The sequence below is a fragment of the Cucurbita maxima genome, unplaced genomic scaffold (assembly GCF_002738345.1).
Source record: "Cucurbita maxima cultivar Rimu unplaced genomic scaffold, Cmax_1.0 Cma_Scf00001, whole genome shotgun sequence".
In the NCBI taxonomy this organism is placed as follows: Eukaryota; Viridiplantae; Streptophyta; class Magnoliopsida; order Cucurbitales; family Cucurbitaceae; genus Cucurbita; species Cucurbita maxima.
In genome coordinates, this window is record NW_019272017.1 from 4,268,548 (window position 1) to 4,291,706 (window position 23,159).

The 23,159-nt window shown below is 34.0% G+C and overlaps 4 protein-coding genes and 1 non-coding gene across 7 annotated transcripts; 4 read left to right on the forward strand and 1 right to left on the reverse strand.

The window, feature by feature from the left end:
- Positions 1 to 4,753: 4,753 nt before the first annotated feature.
- Positions 4,754 to 8,693, forward strand: LOC111469141 (phosphoenolpyruvate carboxykinase (ATP)-like). The gene is made up of 12 exons (XM_023114435.1): positions 4,754 to 5,016; positions 5,216 to 5,394; positions 5,715 to 5,868; positions 5,953 to 6,037; positions 6,210 to 6,310; positions 6,518 to 6,816; positions 7,001 to 7,174; positions 7,272 to 7,337; positions 7,501 to 7,679; positions 7,783 to 7,952; positions 8,025 to 8,193; positions 8,269 to 8,693. Exons 1-12 carry the CDS (start codon positions 4,754 to 4,756, stop codon positions 8,410 to 8,412), a joined length of 1,983 nt encoding a protein of 660 aa, XP_022970203.1. The 3' UTR covers positions 8,413 to 8,693.
- Positions 4,769 to 15,542, forward strand: LOC111469242 (ATP-dependent 6-phosphofructokinase 5, chloroplastic-like). The gene is made up of 14 exons (XM_023114484.1): positions 4,769 to 4,781; positions 9,750 to 10,245; positions 10,369 to 10,459; positions 10,818 to 10,891; positions 11,307 to 11,418; positions 11,671 to 11,766; positions 11,913 to 12,014; positions 12,109 to 12,183; positions 12,656 to 12,796; positions 12,965 to 13,081; positions 13,158 to 13,262; positions 13,405 to 13,485; positions 14,034 to 14,162; positions 15,008 to 15,542. Exons 2-14 carry the CDS (start codon positions 9,938 to 9,940, stop codon positions 15,173 to 15,175), a joined length of 1,599 nt encoding a protein of 532 aa, XP_022970252.1. The 5' UTR covers positions 4,769 to 4,781; positions 9,750 to 9,937; the 3' UTR covers positions 15,176 to 15,542.
- A 1,337-nt stretch (positions 15,543 to 16,879) lies between these two features.
- On the forward strand, positions 16,880 to 19,348 carry LOC111487564 (protein CURVATURE THYLAKOID 1A, chloroplastic-like). Of its 3 annotated transcripts, none has more exons than XM_023135023.1 (6): positions 16,880 to 17,159; positions 17,399 to 17,554; positions 17,585 to 17,892; positions 18,737 to 18,841; positions 18,975 to 19,046; positions 19,137 to 19,348. In XM_023135023.1, exons 1-6 carry the CDS (start codon positions 17,012 to 17,014, stop codon positions 19,194 to 19,196), a joined length of 849 nt encoding a protein of 282 aa, XP_022990791.1. In that variant the 5' UTR covers positions 16,880 to 17,011; the 3' UTR covers positions 19,197 to 19,348. The 3 variants fall into 3 exon arrangements, with proteins under 3 accessions (XP_022990791.1, XP_022990797.1, XP_022990785.1); XM_023135029.1 differs by having other exon boundaries at positions 16,881 to 17,159; positions 17,399 to 17,529; positions 17,593 to 17,892; XM_023135017.1 differs by having other exon boundaries at positions 16,881 to 17,159; positions 17,399 to 17,892.
- Positions 18,336 to 18,426, forward strand: LOC111494254. The gene has a single exon (XR_002720162.1). It is a non-coding gene; the product is annotated as a small nucleolar RNA snoR128 (small nucleolar RNA).
- A 594-nt stretch (positions 19,349 to 19,942) lies between the features above and the next one.
- LOC111485015 (40S ribosomal protein S4-3-like) lies at positions 19,943 to 22,889 on the reverse strand. The gene is made up of 5 exons (XM_023131710.1): positions 22,775 to 22,889; positions 21,945 to 22,022; positions 21,673 to 21,853; positions 20,949 to 21,046; positions 19,943 to 20,606 (listed from the first exon to the last, which is right to left on the reverse strand). The coding sequence occupies exons 1-5, from the start codon at positions 22,775 to 22,777 to the stop codon at positions 20,172 to 20,174; spliced, it is 795 nt and encodes a 264-aa protein (XP_022987478.1). The 5' UTR covers positions 22,778 to 22,889; the 3' UTR covers positions 19,943 to 20,171.
- Positions 22,890 to 23,159: the final 270 nt, after the last annotated feature.

A 23,159-nucleotide genomic window follows, 5' to 3' on the forward strand; every position in this document is an offset into this window, starting at 1 on the left:
CTTATATTCATCTTCTAAATTGATTTGATTTAAAATTAGGTTCATTTTCAAATTAAGAATTTTTTTTTTATCTAGTTTCAATTTTCTAATTTATTTTTGTTTGAATCAAATTAAATATTTTATCAAGGTTTTTCAAAAATATATGTATATATATATAAGATAGAAAAAATCTACAACAAAATATGAATCATAATTACTATTTCCTTTCATTTTATTAATTTAGATATTAACATTCTTTTAATTTATAAATTTTTTATACAAATTTAAATAAATAAAAATATTTTTAAATTTTCATACTTTTAACTCATGAAATTTTCCACTAATTAAATATAAACCGATTTATTTAAATACTAAGGCATACACAATATCATTTGGCCAACTTAAATAACATATAAATTGACTTAAAGAAAAATAATTATAACATCCTCCTGAATAATTAGTAACAATAGTCACAATCTAATATTATATATAATTGTTTTGTTAAGATGTATACAGAAAAATATTTTTTTTACTCATGGTTAGATTTATGACATTTTCTACGACATAGTGTCTCTATATTGTTAATTATAAAAATAAATAACAATTAGAAAACCAAGTAATACTATAAAATATATAATTTTAACCAAGTAATACTACAAAAATATATAATTTTGAAAAAATATTCCCTAAAATTTTTAAAAAATTGAAGGCTTACGCGGTGCAAAGAAGGAATAATCCGACACGTCAAGGTTGCGGAATGGGCACGAGCATCTTTATCCTTCGCCGCTTTCCACCACCACATATTATCATTTACTCCCAATAAAATAAATATTTTTAAGCCATTATTACACATTTTTATAATAAATAGATTTTTACTGAAATTTTTAAAAATTAAATAACTAAATAACTTCTCCAATTTCGTTAAATGACACGTTTCCAATTACTAATCAAATATCCAAATAATTAAATTTTTTAAGCATCACACTTATTTACGATAAATCTATATTTTTTCGTGTTTTTTTTATTAACTTATTGGATAATATTTGCTTATGTATCTTTTATTAAATTATTTGATCCTATCCAATCAGCATTATTTGATTCTATCTTTTTATTAAATTACTTTAATATTAAAGATTATATTTATCATTTAATAAATTTATTGGTATTTATAAATTTTTTTTATTAATTATAAAAATTTGTATCTCAATTAAAAGTATAGGAATTAAACATAAAGTCTAGGGTGAAATAACAATGTTTTTGTTGGAATTATATCCAGACCGCAAGGACCTGGAACTGGGCCTGGGTGTGAATCTATGATAATTGGTAGTAAGTTATTATTATTATTATCGATTATTGTTTAATTCAAGTTTAAAATAATTTTCAACCTAAAGGGTTGAAAGGTGAGGAAATTAAGAAAATGACAATGATAAATTTAAACTTTAGGATGTCCCACGTAAACTTATATTTTATAGTATGAAAGTGCATTTTATTCTTGTTTTTTAATCGAGCAGAGATGATATTTCTAACAAAGTTAGCCTCCATTTTTGAAATATATGCACGACCTTTCCTTACCAAATAATTTTTATATTCACCCATAATTCCATGAAACGTGTTTAGTTAACTTCAAAATATTCAATTTGATGTTTTCAAACAATAAAAAAAATATGTACACCAAATATTATATCTTGTTTTATTAAAAATACTTTTAAAAAAATGTTAAGATTACTAAATTTTAAGTTTTTAGAAAGTGTTTAGTTTATTTTAATTTTATATAAAATTAACTAATTTATTAATATATAAAATTAAATTTTATGGTCTAATATGACTTCAACTCTCATAAAAATAATCCTAATTCAATTTAATGTTTTAGTAGGTATGTTTACGGGTTTAAAGTTGACTAAATAAGAAGTTGGAAATTTAATAATATTTTTTATTGACTCTTTTTTTTCATTACTTAACAATAATTTGAAAACGTGGTAAACAAAAACAAATAAATTCAAACCTATCATTATCTTTCAAATGTATTTTCATAACCATCATTTGATCAAACATAAATAAGGCTATTATTTATTATAAGACAATATGAGTCATATTAAAAGTCCAAACTTAACTCGAAAACATCCTAATTAAACTGCATTTGATTATGACTACAGATAATTACGTGATAATACCTCTCAAACCCAAATACGTAATTAATGTTTATATTTCTTTTTTTAAATTTCACTCCCAATCTTTTAAATTTTTTATTTAACATCCAAATTTTATAACTTTTTTAACTTATATATATATATTTTGAAGTTTAACTAAAATTTAAATAATTTATTAAAAATTTGAAAATCATAGTAAACAATGTAATCGACATGTCCAATTAAAAAAAAAAAAACTTTATTAGCCTAAAACAACTCTTTATTTAATTCTTTATTATTATTATTATTATTATTATTTTTGAAAAAGAGGAGTTTCGAATCTCCTCCCACCTTCATTTTAAAAAGAGTTTTAATTTCAAAATAATAATTTAATGCTTTTAACAAATAAAATTAAACAAAAAATTGGACAGTTGAATTGCAATGATAAGAGAAATAACCATCAAAATTTAAGAGGGTAATTGATGAGTTTATTAATTAAAAGAAATAAATTCAGTGAAAATGGCATGTAATAACTGGGCAGGATGGAATCTAATAATTGGGTAGGGTAATTCGTAAGTCAATTATTAAACATAATTCCCAAAAAAATGTTAGTGGGGTGACAATTTTTCGATAGATTCCTACTTGAATGCGGCGACCAGACGCAGAATTTATTATTATTATATTATATTATTATTTAACTTGACGGTTTACAGCTGGAAAGTAAATTCTAAATTATCTCAACATAAATAATTACCCCGTCTTTCGTACGGTAACTCCGGAACTGAACTTCCATTTAAATCCCATTTTTTTCAATTTGGAGACACCAATATCAAACATTTTCTTTTCCAAAATTTTCTCATACGTGTGGGGTCCACGTCCATCGGCAGAATTCAATCCTCTACATGAAGGACCACTAAACTAGTGTAAACTTGATCGGTGGTGTCAGCTCAATCTTCTTCGTATGCATCTTTTCACAAACATACATTTTTTTCAATACTAAAAATAAATATTTAATTTGCTGGAATACTTTTTTAAGGCAAGCTATTTTAATTAGGCGAAATGGTATTTTTTTTATTTTTTAAATTATAAAATAAAAATATAATAAATTTAACTCATTTAAATATAATATATATATATATATATATATATTTTTTTTTTTGTTTAAACAAAGGCATATTTAAAGGACATAGAAAACGAATAAAGACAATATATTAAATACAATTTAGATAACTTCTGTCTAAATTCAGTTTACAAGTTGACTCTTCAACTTAACTAAGGTGACACATATATGTATATATATATTTATTTATAACCTAAATCTTTGTATTATTGAAGATATATTTATAAGATCAATATTCTTAAAATTTAAAATTTATTTAACATCTCTCAATTTATAAAGGCTATAAAAACTCTATTAAAAATAATTTAATTTTCTTATTTTAAAATTTTTAAAATTAAACTTAAATTACCCTTTCTCTATTTTATTGAATTCATCTTGAAAACATTTAATTTTTTATTCAAATAAAAAAAAAAAAACTATGAAAAATCCTATATCATTTAAATAGACATGAAAGCTTAATATCTTTTAGATGCAAAATTTAATTTTATATCTTATAGATTTATTAATTTTAGGAAGATTTGAATACGTCATAATTATTTAACCTAACATAAATCTCTACTGGATTCAATTAGTTCAAATAAAAAGAAAAAGGGAGAAAAAAAAAAGGATATAGTTTTTAAAACATAAATAGAAAACAACATAAATATGAGAACATTAAAAAAGAAAAAGAAAATGTTTGGTTCAAACAATTTTTAATACCACTCATCATTTTATTATTTAACTTCAATATTCTTTTTAGTATAACAATATTATCGATGTTTTCAAATAGAAATTTAGTGAAAGTAATTTATTATTATTTTTCGTTATAGAAAAAAAAGGTAAAATCTAAAGAATAAATGTATGTAGGCCAAAGTTGAATGGGGAAGCGATATAGAAGAACTTCTCGCAATTCATTAATAGCCGCTGGATGCAAGAGACCGGCATGGTATTAGATTCCACTGGATTTCCTCTTTTACCCTTTAGCTTCTCGTTTTATGCGCCATTACAATTTCTCTTACGAAAATTCGGAGATAGAATCTAACCATGGTTACTTATCCCCATCAACTCTGGTTAGCTACGGCTCCTCCTGAACCCTTTAAAAGCCGGCCATATGAACATCCTTCGTCACATTCATTCCGTGTTCTTCGTTTTTTCTCTTCGTTCTATCCACTTTGATGGTCGAACCCATCGATTTCTAGTTTCTTCTTCCCTTGTCTCCTGCTCCATCCTTCATTCATTCCTTCTCTGCAGTTCCCAGCCTCTGGTTCATCTCCCTTTCTCTCTTTATCTCTTAATTTGGTTTTTGTTAAGCTCGGTTGCTCGATCATGGCGCCAAAGAGCTTCCGCTTTCGACATTGAAACCATGCAAAATGAACAAATGATTTACTTCAACTTCAAAGATGGATGATCATAAGATTTATTTTATTTCATTCTATAATCACTAAAATATAAGAATAAACGATAATGATTTTGAAATCTGTGGATTTGGCGATTGTTTTTCTGCTTTTGTATGGTTGAGAGAAGTTTTATTTGATCAGGTTGAATAGATATGGCGGCAAACGGAAACGCAGAGTTCAGTTTTGCAAACAATGGATCGGCGAGAAACGGTCTGTCGAGAATTCAGACTGAGAAGAAACAGAATGGGATCTGTCATGATGACAGTGCTCCACCTGTGAAGGCGAAGACCATTGACGAGTTACACTCGTTGCAGAGGAAGAAATCGGCCCCTACCACTCCCATTAAGGGCACTGAAGGAGCTTTCGCTGCCATTTCTGAAGAGGAGCGTCAGAAGCAGCAGCTTCAGTCCATCAGGTTCAATTACTTTCTCGTATTCCACTGACACGCTCGCAACGACCAATCATACCTCGCCTTCTATTTTTAAAGCTTCTCCGAAAACGACGCTTAATTAATACCTATTTTGGATTTGATAATTGTTTATGCGTAATAGTGTTGGGTATATAAGATTCGTTTCTTAAAGCTGACCCGATCGAGGACGGTTTAATTTGAACAGTGCTTCATTGGCATCATTGACGAGAGAAACCGGGCCAAAATTGGTGAAAGGAGATCCGGCGAGGAAATCAGAAACTCCCAAAGCCCATGCGGTGCACCACCACTACCACGCGCCGACAATTAGCGTTAGCGACAGCTCCTTGAAGTTCACCCATATCCTTTACAATCTTTCCCCTGCAGGTTCGTTCTCTTTTTGTCTGTTTCTCATTCGCTTTCAAATTCCATTCTATTTCAGGGCAGATCAGATGGTATCGTCTTCTTCAAGGGCCATCCACTTATCTGCCTGCCCATGTTTTATGGGCCCATTTTGGAATCTAGAATTTGTGCCTAAGACGTTCTTTTTGCCCCCATTTTTTTTCGGTTGAATTATAAATTTGGTCGTCATAATTCCAACGTCTAGGATTAAATTATAAATTTATCAAAATTATATAACGTCAAATATGAATTGGACCCCAGGAACAAAAGGGGAGTTTGATATCTTAGCGCTTTACTGTTTGCAGAGCTTTACGAGCAGGCGATAAAGTATGAGAAAGGATCATTCATCTCGTCGACCGGTGCATTGGCGACTCTTTCCGGTGCGAAAACTGGCCGATCTCCGAGAGATAAAAGAGTTGTCAGAGATGAAACCACCGAGGACGATCTTTGGTGGGGAAAGTGAGTGTTGATCTACCCTTCTTCTACTTGGGTTTCTTTTCCTTTTAACGTTCTTTTGATATGAACGGTTTTATTTGCTTTCAGGGGCTCACCAAACATCGAAATGGACGAGCATACTTTCATGGTTAACAGAGAAAGGGCTGTTGATTACCTCAACTCATTGGACAAGGTTACTTTTTATATCAGTATCTAGATATTTGTTGGCGTTCTTTTTCTTTGATGAATAGTTCCTTGAAGCCCTAAAGTCAAAATTGATATTGAAGTCCTTGATGAGCTATTTATTATGACTACGTTCATTTGTTCGTCCTGCCCTTTTGAATGTTGGTTGTTGTGATTTGCAGGTGTTTGTGAATGATCAGTTCTTGAATTGGGACCCAGAGAACAGGATCAAAGTTCGCATCGTCTCTGCAAGAGCTTACCATTCACTGTTTATGCACAACATGTAAGTGAAATTTACTAAACACCTAAGTTTTTCAGCAGTATATGTTTCTCTTGTCCCTTCCACAAAGGTCCTAAGCCTTGCCAGATAAGTCTCCTTAACGTTCATATGTTACATTATCGCGGGGATAAATAAAAAACGGTATATAAAAAAAAAATGTACAATGGTGTATTAGCTTAGTGTGCATTTCGATAACTGGGTCGGTGACAGGTGTATCCGACCCTCTCCTGAAGAGCTGGAGAATTTCGGTACTCCGGACTTCACTATTTACAATGCTGGGCAATTCCCGTGTAATCGTTACACTCACTACATGACATCCTCTACTAGCATAGATATTAACCTTTCTAGGAGGGAAATGGTCATCCTCGGCACTCAATACGCCGGGGAAATGAAGAAAGGTCTATTCAGTGTTATGCATTATCTCATGCCTAAGCGTCAAATCCTCTCCTTACATTCTGGCTGCAATATGGGAAAAGATGGAGATGTTGCTCTCTTCTTTGGACTTTCAGGTATAGTATTATTGGAGCCAGATGAGAATGGCTCTGATATCCGACATAACGATATGTGCCCTCTTACCCTATCCATCCTTAGCATATTATTTGTTTGCTTTTGATCCTAAGGGTTAACTGCATTGCACCATTTGCTTTCTGGTTGTCATTTTGAGGTCCTCAGTACTTGTTGATCTTATTTTAGGTACTGGAAAAACGACGTTGTCCACAGACCATAATAGGTATCTGATTGGCGATGATGAACATTGTTGGAGTGCTAATGGTGTGTCAAATATTGAAGGAGGTTGCTATGCCAAGTGCATTGATCTCTCTAGAGAAAAAGAGCCCGACATTTGGAATGCCATCAAATTTGGAACCGGTAAAGGTTTTTATCATCCTGTTTTTGTTTGATGTAGCATAACTATGTATGCTGATTACATCGTGATGGGATTTACTAACGCCATGGGTTGCTGCAGTGCTTGAAAACGTGGTGTTTGACGAGCATACCCGAGAAGTTGATTATACCGACAAATCAGTTACAGGTATATAAACACTTCAATATGTTTTATGAGAATTTTCAATTGTTCTTATATATATATATATATATAGCCAAAGCACACTATAAATTTGAAAAACATCAGAGATATGTTAAATTCTCACCCATGTATTGGGTTCTTCCTCATGTGTTTGGTTATCCTGTTACAGAGAACACAAGGGCAGCTTACCCCATTGAATACATTCCAAATGTGAAAATGCCATGTGTTGGCCCGCACCCGAAGAATGTGATCCTATTGGCCTGTGATGCATTCGGGGTGCTTCCACCGGTGAGCAAGCTGAGCCTGGCACAGACCATGTATCATTTCATCAGTGGTTACACTGCTCTGGTAAATATACACTCCAAACTTCCTTGAAAAAAAGAGGCAGTCAATGTGTAGAATGGAAACATTAAGCTAAACAACTGGTTGGATTGTATGCGTTCGTGAATAGGTGGCAGGCACCGAAGATGGCATCAAAGAGCCACAGGCAACATTCTCAGCTTGTTTTGGTGCCGCTTTTATAATGTTACATCCAACAAAGTATGCAGCCATGCTAGCCGAGAAGATGCAGAAGCATGGTGCAACTGGATGGCTCGTCAACACTGGTTGGTCAGGTGGAAGGTATGCATCAATATTTGACACATTAAAAACGTTCTCTAAAGAATAAACTTATACATATTATTGATCCAATAGGTATGGCCAAGGGAACCGCATTAAGCTACCATACACTCGGAAGATCATCGACGCCATTCACTCTGGCCAACTTCTGAATGCAACGTATAAGAAAACTGAAGTGTTCGGGCTCGAAATTCCCACCGAGATTGATGGAGTGCCTTCAGAAATCTTGGATCCAATCAACACTGTAAGTTAGCATTCTCTTCCAAAACATATTAAAGAATCGATTTCAATTTGTCAACGTTTATGAGGAACGATGCAGTGGTCCGACAAGAAGGCGTATAAGGATACTTTGCTTCAGCTGGGTGGCTTGTTTAAGAAGAACTTCGAGACATTTACCAACTACAAGATTGGTAAGGACAGCAAGCTGACAGATGAGATTCTCGCAGCTGGGCCAAATTTCTGAAGCATCAGAGAAGGAATCTCTGCTGAAGGCTTTGGTGTGATGCTTCTGAAAAAAGTGCTTTAGGTTAAAATGTTTGTACTTGGGCGATGTATATCTCTGCTCTATATTTTCGTTATAGCGTTTGTTCTCACCCCACAGAGAGAATTATCTCATCCTGTTCTAGCTTAGTATTTGAGTTTATTATATATTATAAGTTTATAGTTCACTTTAGAATAAGATTCCGATACTTGTCTATGTATTTAGATGGGTATATGAAATTTAGCATCAAAGTTTTGATTTTATCAAATTAACCTAGAAATTAATATTCATTGACTAGGTGTTGACGTTTTAGTGCTTTGTTATTTTTGTGGTTGAGTTTTGAGTACTTTCAATCGGTTAGGTTTTGAAAAAAAATATTAATTATAGTACAACAGCTCTCATCCTCATCGTTTGTTTTACTCATTCTAATATGAGAACACATTTTGGGGGCTGGATGTAACTAGTTGGATGCTAATTTTTCAAAATATATATTGAAATTTGGGTAGAAAAGGTTAATTAAAAGTTTGAAAATAAGCCATAGATGTTTTATTTTTATTAAAAATAAAAAATTGAATAAATAATAATATCAACAACTAAATCATTTTAAAAAAATGAATCCATTATTTAATAAGCGCTATCAACTCAAACAATTAATTCAGATCCAAAAATACTCGAGCCAACATCATGGGTACTCCTACATCTCCGACTATGACTCGATAATTCATCATTTTTTTTGGTTTCGCTTCCGTCTCTAAAAAACATCCAAATGACTTATGTTCACATAAGGATGTTAATGAAATTTTTGAAAGTTAATGAGTATCTTTGAAATGTGTTACTGTATAAAACGATTTGAAATGTGTTACCGTATAAAACGATAAAAGTTATTTGAACTTAATATTTTTCAAATTTTAAAAAGGGTAGAGATGCTAATAAAAGTTTGAAAATTATATTTTTAGAAATAAAATAAAATGATTTTGAAGGTAATAAAAAAATGATTCTTACTCAAAAGAAAAGGTATTTTTGGTAATATTTTAAGAATATTTTTTTTTATAGATAAAATATAAAATTTATGGGTATTTTATTAATTTAACGTATGAAACAATTTAAAAAGAAGTTATAAGGAATAAGAAAAAAGGAATAAAACAAGAACTTCGTACAATGTGTAAGAAGTCACAATCACGAGGAATTAGAAAGGCCGGCCCAATGCGAATCATCGAATTCAAATGGCAACATTGTAATATAATTAAAAAAACGAGGTGAAAATGCGATCAGTCCATCAAGTCAAAACAGAAAAACCAGACAGTCACTTCTGTTCAAAGTTCGTATCGGACTTGAACTTCGTCTTCTTATTTTCATACTGTAGCTCTGGAAGACCAAATCTATATTACCTAACTCTCGTTCTCTCCGTTTCTTCGTCCTCGAATTCTCCTCACTTCTACAATTCTCTTCCACGGACGTTGTTACTCTGCTGACTTGTTCTTCGATTGTTCTCGCCGATCGCCGTCTGATGGGTTCTATCTCGCACTCAATTGGTCCCAAACTCGGTTTCCATCACCAGGTATCGCACTGTTCCCCTGGACTGTTTGGTTTGAGTCGTGGTAAATTTTTGAGCCTGAGTTCGAGGAAGCATTTTGGGAGAATCCACGCCTCCATTGATGTTAAGGATGGACGCAAGATCGAAGTGATTGATTTTAGTGATCCTGATTGGAAATTGAAGTATCAGGCGGACTTTGAAAAACGCTTTAATCTCCCGCACATTACCGACGTTTTCGGAGACGCTGTTCCTATTCCTTCTACTTTTTGTCTTAGGATGAGGTGTTCTTTTCTTTTTCTTTCCCCTCTTTTCGGGTTAGGTTGCGTTTTTGCCTTTTTTGGATTGTGGACTGATTTGGCTTTGAATGTCGATGTTTTAATTGTATGTATGGATTGGAATTGCAGGTCACCTGTTTCGGACGTCTTTCCTGGAGTTTATCCGTCAGATGAAGAGTGGCACGGATACATAAATAACAACGATCGCGTACTTCTCAAGGTATATTCATTGTCCCTGTCACTCTGGAGACGCCGGCTTCATCTACTACTTTTAAGAGCGTATTTAAGGCTTTTTCATAATTCTCTAACCATTCCCCTTTTCTTTTTCCTTTTTTTTTTCTTTAGTTTCAGCCCTATTCTTCCCGATCATTAATTATGTTATGAATAGTAACGAAGCTTAAGCTGTTGGCATGGTTTTGTAAGATATTTTAGACCTTGTTCTTTAGGTCTGTTTTTACTTTATAATTTGGCTGACTTGAAAGTTCTCGCCAAAGTTATGATGGTGTGCAGTTGTATTATTCTTTTTGAGAAGTTTAGTTAATGTACTCTGAAGTTTGGTTTTATTGTCGAATGCTCAGGTCATAAATTACTCATCACCTACGTCTGCCGGTGCTGAGTGCATTGACCCCAATTGTACATGGGTAGAACAATGGTAAGTCACTTCAATTTATTGGTATTAGCAATTGTAGGGCATGCCGTCATTTGGTAGAATTGAGCTGAAAGTTTTAATACTGACTTTCTTTTTCATAACTGTTCATTGTTAGTTTTTAGAACCTTATATGTAAATAAATGTTTGAAATTCAATTATTATTGAAAAGAGAGAGGGTGAACTGAAACTGTGGCTAAATAAGAAGGGGAATTACTTGGTTAGTAGGGACACTTAATTTAAGAAAAAAGGAAAGAAAGCAGGGAGTGCTTAGACACTATGTGTTGTTTAGCCTGACGAGGGGAAAATAGGGCTTCACAAATTTGAAAAATAATATCTCGCATGTATACTTTTTTCAATTAACTCATGCTTTTAGTTCCTTGATTACGTCCATGCACAATTGAAAATTTTTTACATACAGGGTTCATCGTGCTGGGCCTCGAGAGAAAATATACTTTAAACCAGAAGAAGTGAAAGCAGCAATTGTGACTTGTGGAGGACTCTGTCCTGGTCTTAATGATGTTATCAGACAGGTTAATTTTTTTTTTATACTCTTATTCATCTTATCAGACAGATTATTTTCGTTTTTATTATTGTTTTACTTTTAACTTTAATTGTATAATTCTTTTGGTGAAATTATGATATTAAGTAGGTTTCGAACTTAGAAGTTATTCCTTTATTTCTCAAGGATATGCATTCTTTAGATTTTATATATTTTAGCTTGTTACAGGAGCGGTTTTCAGCATTTCTTCATATGTTCTCAAAGAATATTCATTCTTCTACAGATTGTAATCACACTCGAAATTTATGGTGTGAAGAAGATAGTTGGGATTCCCTTTGGATATCGTGGATTCTCTGACAAAGAACTGACTGAAATGCCTGTAAGTTATTTTCTGCATGCACAGAATTATAATCTCTATAGAACCCCTTGTCTCATAACAGTACTACTTCCCTCATGACAACATGGTTGAAAAAGTTGCCTAAGCTGATGCTGTTTAATTGACTTTATGATGGTGTTCATTCCTAGCTATCCAGAAAAGTGGTTCAGAACATTCATCTTTCTGGTGGGAGTTTGTTAGGAGTCTCACGTGGAGGTCCTGGGATTGGCGAAATTGTGGACAACTTGCAGGTCTCGAACAGATTGTCTTAGTTTGATAATGTAGACTTTTTATTGGGAGTTGACTATTTGAAAATGATCGAGGCATGTATTGACTGTGTTGTAGGAAAGGGGAATTGATATGCTTTTTGTTTTGGGTGGAAACGGCACTCATGCCGGGGCCAATGCTATACACAATGAGGTATGCCATAAACTTTCTCTAACCTGACAATTTTATATATTAGTTGCTACTTGCTACTTGCTACTGACGTGTGGTGCACACATTTGTGAATTTTATTAATATTATCTTCTTTTCAAGGTTTATTGTAAAGTTTAATGATCTATGTTTTGCATTAGACATTATGCTAAACAGTTCATTGGTAAATTGAGCTTACCACTCAAATTTGCAATGAACGCTATAGGTTTTGTATAGATGTTACAAAACCAATTCCAAACATGCATGAATTTTATTAGAATTACTTGAATCTTTCTTCAGCCTTCACTCCACTTTTGTAAACTGTGGGTTTGCAATTAGCAAGAGTTTGATGCTTTTTACTATTATATAAATTTCTTTTACTCAGTCTTCAATTATTATAAGACAACTCAGCTTTTCATTATAGAATAAAAATACACCATTTCTGACTCTGTTAAATATTTCATGTTTTTTGGTTTAGTGTCGGAAAAGACGGTTAAAGGTGGCAGTGGTCGGTGTTCCAAAAACTATAGACAATGATATTTTATTGATGGATAAAACATTTGGTTTCGATACTGCTGTTGAAGAAGCACAAAGAGCAATAAACTCTGCCTACATTGAGGTAACGCCCATTGCTTTCTATTGTTGTATCCTTATTGCTGTGTTCATGTGCGTGTTGGTCTTTCCTTGAATTCTTTCTCTTTTCATAGTATTATAGAGCTATTTTCCTTCCTCATTCGGGAAGTTGTCATACGATGATCAATGGCATAATGTTAATAATTTGGTATAGGCACACAGTGCTTATCACGGAGTTGGCATTGTGAAATTGATGGGTCGCAGCAGTGGATTTATAGCAATGCATGCAGCACTTGCCAGTGGGCAGATTGATGTATGCTTGGTCCCTGAGGTATGTGTCAAATATGAGTTTGACGTTTAATTTCTATTTTTTTGATGCTGCACTGATATCATCGTATGGTACTTAGGTTCCTTTCCATCTCCATGGGCCCCATGGAGTTCTACGCCATCTGAAATATCTGATAGAGACAAAGGGATCTGCTGTGGTCTGCGTGGCTGAGGGAGCAGGGCAGGTAAGTTGGTGTTGCTATTTTTATCCTTCATAGATCAAAACTTCATGGACTGCATAAACTTTATGAATATTATAATTACATTTTGACTCTTTTTTATCTGAAATTATTAGAATTGAATACTGATTCTCGGCTTTAACTGCAGAATTTGCTACAAAAGACAAATGCTACCGATGCATCTGGGAACATTGTACTGAGTGATATTGGCGTATATATTCAACAAGAGGTTTGTAAATTTACTTCCATTGAGATTAATCATCGTGCTATTTTGAGAGAATCTAAGATGTGCTTCTTACGTTAGTACATAATACTTGCGAGCAGTACGGCATTTTTGGCTTTAATTATTTTTTTTGAAGAAATGAATAATCTTTCTCCCATAGAGAAAATATAGAAAAAGGGGAGATATCCCAACAACGGCCAAAAGGTTACAAAAAAAAGATCCCCAATTAGCTGAAAATTGAAATATGCACAAGATCGTAATTACAAAAGGATTTAGAGAGAGAACACCTGATGGATGCAAAGAGTTCAATAGAATTCCTAGTTTCGTGCTTTGAAGACCCTCTGATTCCTCTCCAACCAGATCTTCCTTAAAGTTGCGACTATAGCATTAAACCAAAGAATATGGCTTTAAATTTTGTGTTAACTAGGTGGAATATTCTAAATGATGAGGAAAGCCACTTTCTTTTCATTTGATATGCCTTCGGTGGAAACTGAATCTGGATTATTCTGCTGGTGCTTAACATATTTTATCATTTTTTTGCCCCCTTCTTGCAGATGAAGAAATACTTCCAGGAGCTTAGTACTCCAGTTGATGTGAAGTATATTGATCCGACATATATGATTCGTGCATGTCGTGCAAATGCTTCCGATGGGATCTTGTGCACTGTATTAGGGCAGAATGCAGTGAGTCCCCTTTCTCTCCCTTCCGAGGACAACATTAATAACTGCCATGTTTTCCATCAATGGTGGTTGTTATCTCATCAAAGCTTTTCCCCTCTTTATTTTCTTTTCTTTTCGCTGAGACTGGAACAATACTAATTATGAAAAAGGGATATACTGCAGACAACTTAAAATTAATGGAAATAAAAGAGGTATTAAGAAGCATAGAAACCAAATCCATGAACGGAAATGATATACATACATTATTATCTGTTGTAGCACTTTGTTGTTATTTGTTAGGTCTTACGATGAACGGTAGCTCCAATTCTAATATTAACTGTTGCCATTGACTCATTCCATTTTGCGTATTTTCTTTTCCACAAGATTTGCCTGCCTTTAACTAATTAGGACTACTTTCTTAGTGATAGGGATATTGTTGAAAAAAAAAATCTTAAAACTAGCCATATCCTTACTTTATCACTCTCTCCCTCAGACACACACATTACTGATTACTGGAGAGTAATATAGTTTCTCTAGTCTTCCAAGTCTTGTGGCAAGCTGGTTTTTGCCTGTTTTATGGCTTATTTAATTAGAAATGGTTAAAATACTTTCAATGGATTTTGAAAGGTAGTGGAAGGTGTGTTTCCCATTTTAGTGCCTTACTCACATTTCAGAACTTCTTTTTTCCTTACCCTTGTTTCTGATCTGGATTCTTGTAATTCTTTTTCGTGTGTTCACCACTTTTGCTCTGTCTGACTTTCCTTTTGACCTTTCATTATTTTTTCTTTCCCTATCATCCACAGTCCATCTATATCAGGAGTTTCTTGCTCTAATTCTTCCTTGGATGGGAATTATTGGATTTGTTACAGGTCCACGGCGCATTTGCTGGATACAGTGGCATCACAGTAGGAATCTGTAACACGCATTACGTCTACCTTCCCATCCCTGAAGTGATTTCGCATCCCAGAATATTGGACCCGAATAGCCGAATGTGGCACCGATGTCTAACTTCGACAGGTCAACCAGATTTTATCTAATCATTTTCATTTAATTTATGCAAGAGACTGAAGGAACAAAGGGTTCCAGAAAAATGAGGAGGGAGCGCACGCAGTTAGCTTCAGGTTTTTTTCTGTTTGCTTTTGTTAATTTAGGCCAATGCCTTCGGTAGAATAAATAACTCTGTGAGAAACTGTTAAGTGTATAGAGCATTAGTACTTGAGAAGATTCATCGATAATAAAGAAAACACGGAGGAGAAAAAAAACTAAATTCTCGCAGCATTGCTGCATAGTATTTGTTAATTGTATCTCAGAAACATTGGTCATTTAATTATTCTTGCAGAAAATGCAAATTATGAAGAGGGCTGATATATTTAATACAAAACATTTCCTAGGCAAGGGCCGATACGTCCATGATTATTTAAGTTTATTTTGATTGTGTAGAAGCATTATGATTGTTTGTTACAGAGAATTAGTTTATTTGGTGTCTGTGGTGTTTGATCATTGTGTTTTTTGCTTATAATTATTTACTGTTATTCTGTAATGCTCACTGCTGAACAAATAATGGAATATCCATAATGATGCTTCTGGGATATCTCTGCCCAAAACTTTGACCCATCCCTAGCCCTCTTCTAGCACACAGAAAACAACACCGCCACCACGTCCAGACAAACAAAGGCTCCCACTCATCCCTAGCCTACCACACAGAACAAAGCAAACCACAGACACACAGAGGAGAGAGAGAGAGGGGTGAAGTTTTGGGCTTTATGTGCAAGTATAGTTTAGTTTCCGTTCGTCGAGTAATTTGACAGGTTATTTACGACGATTTCAGGGCTAATTATAACATTTAAAATTAGAGGAATTAAAATTAAAATTTTTGTGATTTAATCTCACTTTTTAACATACTTTACATATTATTTTATATATTTTTAATTTTTTTAACTGCCTATGAATTTATGCAAACAAAACACCCTTGTTAAGTAAAACCAACTGTGCAACTAAATAGAATATGAGAATCATGTGACATGGTTTTTTTTTTTTTTTTTTTTTTTTTTGGTTTAATATAAACTATTTTAGAAAATACTCTAACAAAATTCAAGGACGGTTTTTGTTAAAATGCGGGATGTTAAAGGCTTGCATTTCTTCATCCAATTATGAAGAGGAATAAATTGTAAAATTTTAAATTATGTTTACTCCATTACTTATTTGTCATTAAATGATATATTGACTTATTTTACGAATCTTACACCTTTTTTAAATGTTGCTATTATTGTAATGAATAATAATATGGTAGTTTAAAATAATTTTTTTTACTATAATTATAAATTTTTTTTGTTAACGTAATTAGTAATAAGTAGCCCTTCATTAATCTAATTGGAATAGTGAAGTTAGAACACTTTGTTTTTTTCTTTTAGTTTATAATATAACTTACAACATCAAATTCATACTTCTCTCAACTTGAGTATATGTAAGTTGAGTAATACATATGTAAATTTTCGAACGGATGGAATTTATAAATATAAAATAATAAAAGAAAACCCCACTTATGCATAATAATAATAATAATGATACTTAACCAAGAACAATGAGTCAAATTTGCAGTAAATAAACATTGGAGTATGGTTGAAAATTTTGTAATTGAATTTGATGAACGTTGGGACTATATTTGGGTCTTTTTTTCTAATTAAATCTTTGTCTTAACATAAAACCCTAGCTCTTCAACGCCTTACACCTGCCAAGTGATGAGCTATATATGGCTCTCATCCTCCCATGGAGCCCTCCCTTCCTCTTCCAATGTATAAGAAGCACTCGTTCCTCTACCAACCCCATTTCATCTTCGATTTCACCCACCTCTTCACAGACTCCCCTCTCCCGCCATGGCGATGGAACTCTGTGCATGCCGCCCCATTTCCGACCTCCCCGTTTCTTCTCCCCTTCTTGCCAGAAACCAGCTGCTCCGTCCCAAGCACGCGCTTCCTCTCAAAATGCCTATAGCCTCGCGTCTTACTCGCGGCATCCACTTCCGTATGTTTTCAGTTCATTGCATTCTCACTCTGCTATCTAAAATGAATCTCTAGGTTTTCATTGTGGTGTTCTGTACTTTTTCTGTTGAATTTATGTGCGTTTTGTTTGTGGGTTTTATTTTGAATTGCTTTGCTTGCGTTGTTCTTTGTCGATTCTTATGGTATAACGATGAGCTGATTCTCGATTTCCTTTGGATGTACGTGGTTTTGAACTTTTTTGTTTTCTGAATTCTCTCTTAGGATATCGTCATTTTTCTGTTTCACTGCCGAGAGCAGCAGCCTCTGATGATTCATATGGATCTAGTCCATATATTACTGAAGAACGCGACAGCGCGGCAGTCTCGGAAGATTCTTCTCCTGCTTCTTCGGTCGCGGTGGAAGATTCTTCTCCTGCTTCTTCGGTCGCCGTGGAAGATGCTCCTCCTGCTTCGGTAGCCGTGGAAGATTCTCCTCCTGCTTCTTCAGTCGCCGAGGAGAACCTTCCCTCGGAGAATCTTTCATCTGACGAAATTGTGACACCTGAAGTGCCTAAAGAAGAACCAGTTGAGGACGCGCCCGTTGTAGCGGTGGAGGATTCTCTATCTGCATCTTCAGCTTCCGTGGGAGATTCTTCCTCTGCTGAGAATGTTGCGTACAACGAAACTTCGACAGATGAAGAACCCAAAGAAGAACCTAAAGAAAAACCAGTTGAGGTTGCGCAAGAATGGACGCTCGATTCATTGAATGATCTGAAAGTAAGAACTTTTATTGAAGCCATGCGATTTATTCTTTTGCAAGTTAATCGTGTTAACCCGTAAGTAAATGTCTTTTGCCGTCTCTTTCTTATCTCAACAAATGAGTGCAAAGCTATTGAGATACCCTTTTCAAATTTTTTGGATCACTTGGCTTTTGATTTTTCAAATTTTTTGGATTGCTTGCCTTTTGATTTATCTATCTATTTCTGCTTTCAATATCTTCCCATGGTCTGGACTATGGCTTGATTCCACTGTAAAATACCTTCTTCCTTGGGTAACTTGGACGATTTTTGTCTGTGTTAACTACTGAGAATTTGGAGTCCTCTTTTTTTTTTTTAATATTTTAATTTCGAGTGCTGTTGCCTTCTTTTTTCAAAAATTGGGTTTTGGTTTTTCCCTGCATGCGTATTTCTTTCATTTCTCGTATGACCTTTCGAAGTTAGTTGCAGTGATGATATCATCAAACTTGATAGTATATACAAATGCTACATGAAAGGTCGACAATTATGTCGACCTGAGCGGTTAATCGAGCAACCTGACTTCTCTAATTGTTTTTTTCTTGTTGTATTTCTTGCTTGTATTCAATTTTCTTTTAAAATTGTTCTTCTCTAACTTCTCTTATTATTTTGTTGTCCATCAAAGTTTCTGTGTCTTCAATCATAATGGGAAATTTGCTATTTCGAGATGGAAATCAGTATTTCTTATTGAAGTTTGAACTTTTATAGCTCTTGTCAATTAGGAAACACCATTTTGGAATAACTGATATTATAATGTATATGTTTTCATTTTTCGGTTTGAGATTGCTTCATCCTATGAAAGGTTTGATGGTTACTTTTGCTCACAGCTCGAGTCGGTCGATAAATACAGTCTTGCCCTGTATGGTGGTGGTGCCTTTTTTGGCCTCTGGTTGGTTTCAACCGTTGTTGGTGCTTTTGATTCCATCCCATTGGTGAGTAGTTCTCACTTTTATCTCTCTAAGATTTTGTATTGGATTAGAACTGAATGAGTAAATTGTAGGGTGTCATCAATTGGTAAAGTTTCTTAAGGCAAATTTAGAACCGTGCGTTCTTGTAAATCTATAGGTTCCCAAGTTGTTGGAAATTGTGGGGCTTGGTTACACAGTGTGGTTCGCGGCTCGCTTTCTGTTATTCAAGGTAATTGCCTTTTGAACTGAAATCCTGTTTTTCCTTCCTCCGAGTATGTGATAAATGAGCTAATAATTTTTTTTTGTTGTAACCTCACAGGAAAGTAGAGACGAATTGGCTGCCAAGATTGATGAGATAAAGGAGCAGGTTATTGGTTGAGATTGACGTCTCATTCGGTCTGTAAATTTTTACTGTTAAATCTTTAGGTAGATAGTTATGTTTGCATAGATAGATAGCTTGGATGTGCTGATGAACATAAATGATATAAATAATTACATTTTGTTTCTAATGAAGCACATATTACAACGATAGAATCTTGTTTTACATACGGGTATTATAAATAAGAACATAGGAACGTGAATTAGGAAAAAAAAATCTTTTGATATTTATAATAGTTATAAATTTTTTAAATATATCTCATCATATTTTCATAAAAGTAATGTGCTGTTATTATTATTATTCTTAGTTAATATATCCATTTATGGGAGTCAGAAAAATTGACCTTTGGACTTTTTCTGTTTTTAAGCTTTTACTTACTTTGGAACAAAGAACCAAGAATTTCTTTTCCTATTTCGTAACCAATTCAAGAAAACTGAGATTTGAAAAAAGAATAAGCATTTTCTTTCCCTACTTCATTAAAGCATTCTCTTAAAGTTTGTTGATAATCGTACTTAATTACATCACATCAATCATCAAATGTAAGATAATACGTTAATGTTCCTAAACGAAAGATTTTTATATCATTGTCCCATCTTATGGTAACAAAACCAAATTTCATACTCACTAGTTTAAACAGAAAACTCAGACACATAAATAACTTCGAACAACCAAGAAAACTTCCTATCATTTAAATACCCGCATCAAAATAGAGCATGACAAATGTTCCTACATTGACATTTTGACAATTGACTTAATTTTTAAACTCATTTAGTTTGTAAACATTAGCACGAAACTTTTAGAATGTGACTAATTGTAGCAGCCACGCTAAAATCAAAATGAGAATAACAAAACAGCGGATGGGAAAAACTTGCTAAAACAAAATTTGTAACATAAATTCAAAGAACAGACATGTCAGAACAATCTAAAATCAATAACCATAAACAATGTCTTCTTCCAACCTTTTCATTAAGACTCCTAAGCTGTAACTGCCGCCTGGCTTGCAAGCCTCTTCCTCGCCTCTTCGATGATGGATAACTTAATACCCTTGCCCTTAGGTAGGGATAACCATGGCTTAGTACCCTTGCCGATGGTAAAGACATTGCAAAGACGAGTGGCAAATTCGTGGCCAGTGGCATCCTGGACGTGGATGGTCTCAAAACTTCCCTTATGCTTCTCCCTGTTCTTAATTACTCCAACTCTTCCACGATTCCTTCCACCAGTAACCATCACAACATTACCCACATCAAACTTGATGAAATCAGCGATCTTGTTGGTCTCAAGGTCGAGCTTGATGGTGTCATTGGCCTTGATGAGAGGATCAGGGTACCGAATGGTACGACCATCATATGTGTTAAGATATGGAATGCCCTTCTGCCCGAACTGCACAGAACGGACTTTGCAGAGTTTGTACTGCATAAAGAAACATGAAAATCAATGTGAACAATCCAATATTTTCGTAGACCAATAATAACAATAATGTCCCTAAGTCGCTGAAGAGGATACCCATTTTCCTTCGTATAACCTCACATGATTTAAAGGAAAAATGCAACTACCTAGAACAGGTAAGCAGGAAAAGACAGAATGCATTTTTTTTTACAGGAAATGACAATCCAAACGGAGAAGTTCTAAAGCTTATTCACAGATTTGTGACAGCCACACATGATGTGATTTACTTGTTATCTGATCCCGAGAAGTCATGTTTAAGAAACAAAAAAATAGAAGATAAAGTTTGATATCAAATAAATAACTAACCTTTGCCTCCTCATCCCTCACAGAGTGAAGACGGAATCGACCTTTGGTGTCATAGAGGAGCCGGAAATTCTCATTTGTTTTGGGAATTGATACAACATCTACCAAGAAGGCATCACAAGGAAAAAAAGATAATTCAACTTTAGCATGGACAGAATAATATTCATATAAAACAAACATTACACACCAAGAAAAAAAATTAGAATGGCAACACAATCACAACAACGGATCGTATAATCAGATCAATATATTACTGACTATCTTCTTCAGAATTGGCAACACAAAATTAGAATGCACACCGCATGTTATCTAGACATATTGTTATTCACATCCACATTCTAATATCTATAGTAAAAACAGTTAGGTATGCTTATTTATAATAACGGGGCTAATCTAATCAAATAATAAAATTTAATATAGCCAACAAAATTTAATAAAGGCAGTACCAACTAACAATAAGGCTAAAACATTACACAATGTGGTCAAGCTAGGAAATTGAAGCATTCCTGAACCAGACCGTAGTTCATGGCCACTTGCCCCATTAACTTCAAACATGATCTCCGTTAATAAATACATCATCCCTAGTCTCATTCATCGACAGATAGATAATGACTTGTTTAAGATTGTCAAGACAAGTAATGCCTAAAATTATGCAACGAAGAATGGCACTTTCATTCAATTATTAAGATAAGAATTAAATTAAGAAGATAAAAGTTAAGCAGCATACCCATAAACCCAGCTGGGTATGTCTTATCAGTTCTCACTTTCCCATCAACAAGAACATGTCTTTGCATTAAGATTGAAATCACCTCACGATAAGTGAGAGCATACTTCAATCGGTTTCGTAGAATAAGGATCAATGGGAGGCATTCCCTTGATTTATGAGGTCCAGAGGAAGGTTTGGGGGCCTACATAAAAGATCCAATAAATGTCAAAAATAGGTACCATGTTGAGCAATAGCAAGATGTAAACTGAACTTGAACTATAATCTTGACTCACAAATGCACCACCAAGTTTGTCAAGCATCCAATGCTTCGGAGCATTGAGCCTCTTCAAATGCTTCTTCAATCCCCTTGCCTGTGGTAGAAATAGCCATTAATTCCAAAGGTAATATTATATATTCCCAAGGCCTAGCACCAAAATGCTAGACAGAAGAAAAGACACATAGATACAGATAGCATGAAGCCAAAACAAAGAGCAAGGAACATAGTAACTCTGATAAACATCATGCATAAAATCTCGAGCCATAAAATCTTTAAATTCATGTTATCAACATTACAAAATTAGTTGAGGTGTAACCTAGTTGGGATGTAGAACTAAACGAACATGTACACTAGTTGGGATGTAGAGCTAGTGCATTACTGCAGAACTAAACGTACTTTGTTGTTATTATTTCGCAGTTCAAAGTTTACAAAAGGTATCGCTTACAAAAACATGAATGCCCCAGGAATATATGCAGGCACCAGAAACATACAAACAATATATAACTTAGACGGATTCAACTCAACCAGATATACCAACCACAAACACAGACACGCCGAAATGTACATAAACCAACCAACGATGAATCTCATACGTCAGTGCCCAATAAATTTTCTCCAAAAACAAAATAAGAAGCGCATTTTCAGATCTCGATATGAGAAACGCAGATTCAAGACGAACTTATAACGGCAAACCTAATACTGATACAACAGGCTACAATTCAGCAATGATTTTAAAAAAAAATCAAACGGGAACAGAGAGAAAACTGCATTGAAGTTTGTCAACCCAGATTAACAAATATCAAATGCAAATTAGGAGGAAGAAGGTTCATAGAAACATCTCCTTACCATGGTTTCGAAACAAGGAAGGTCGCCTTTGTAGAAGGCCGAGTGAGTTTGCCGCCGCCTCTGAAACTCCTTGGGGAAGAGAATTGGTATTGCGTCGGTTTCACATTAAATAAGAGAAGGGCTTAGGGTTTTTACTCAATTTACCAAAATGCCCGTGCGTGGGTACCATTGCAGTGACGTAATTCCATTGGAAAAAAACAAAAAAAAAGGCCTTAATATATTAAATTATTGTATTTATAACTTTATAAACAAAATCAATTCAAATCAAACAAATTTAGCTATATAGTTATTTAAAAATGTAATGGATATATATTTTAGATATGATAAATTGTCAAAAGCGTCCGGTTTTTTCCAGTCATATTTATCATTTTAACCCAACAGTCAT

Excerpts from the sequence above, each read along its gene's own strand:
- LOC111469141 (XM_023114435.1), top strand. The coding sequence starts at position 4,754 with ATGGCGGCAAACGGAAACGCAGAGTTCAGTTTTGCAAACAATGGATCG. Across the intron at positions 5,395-5,714 it reads TTACAATCTTTCCCCTGCAG|AGCTTTACGAGCAGGCGATA; the intron begins GTTCGTTCTCTT and ends TACTGTTTGCAG. Across the intron at positions 7,680-7,782 it reads TCAGTGGTTACACTGCTCTG|GTGGCAGGCACCGAAGATGG; the intron begins GTAAATATACAC and ends GTTCGTGAATAG.
- LOC111487564 (XM_023135017.1), top strand. The coding sequence starts at position 17,012 with ATGGCGATGGAACTCTGTGCATGCCGCCCCATTTCCGACCTCCCCGTT. Across the intron at positions 17,160-17,398 it reads TACTCGCGGCATCCACTTCC|GATATCGTCATTTTTCTGTT; the intron begins GTATGTTTTCAG and ends ATTCTCTCTTAG. Across the intron at positions 17,893-18,736 it reads ATTCATTGAATGATCTGAAA|CTCGAGTCGGTCGATAAATA; the intron begins GTAAGAACTTTT and ends TTTTGCTCACAG.
- LOC111469242 (XM_023114484.1), top strand. The coding sequence starts at position 9,938 with ATGGGTTCTATCTCGCACTCAATTGGTCCCAAACTCGGTTTCCATCAC. Across the intron at positions 13,486-14,033 it reads GCGTATATATTCAACAAGAG|ATGAAGAAATACTTCCAGGA; the intron begins GTTTGTAAATTT and ends CCCTTCTTGCAG. Across the intron at positions 14,163-15,007 it reads CTGTATTAGGGCAGAATGCA|GTCCACGGCGCATTTGCTGG; the intron begins GTGAGTCCCCTT and ends GATTTGTTACAG.
- LOC111485015 (XM_023131710.1), bottom strand. Across the intron at positions 21,047-21,672 it reads ATACCCAGCTGGGTTTATGG|ATGTTGTATCAATTCCCAAA; the intron begins GTATGCTGCTTA and ends CCTTCTTGGTAG. Across the intron at positions 20,607-20,948 it reads TGAGGGATGAGGAGGCAAAG|TACAAACTCTGCAAAGTCCG; the intron begins GTTAGTTATTTA and ends TTCTTTATGCAG.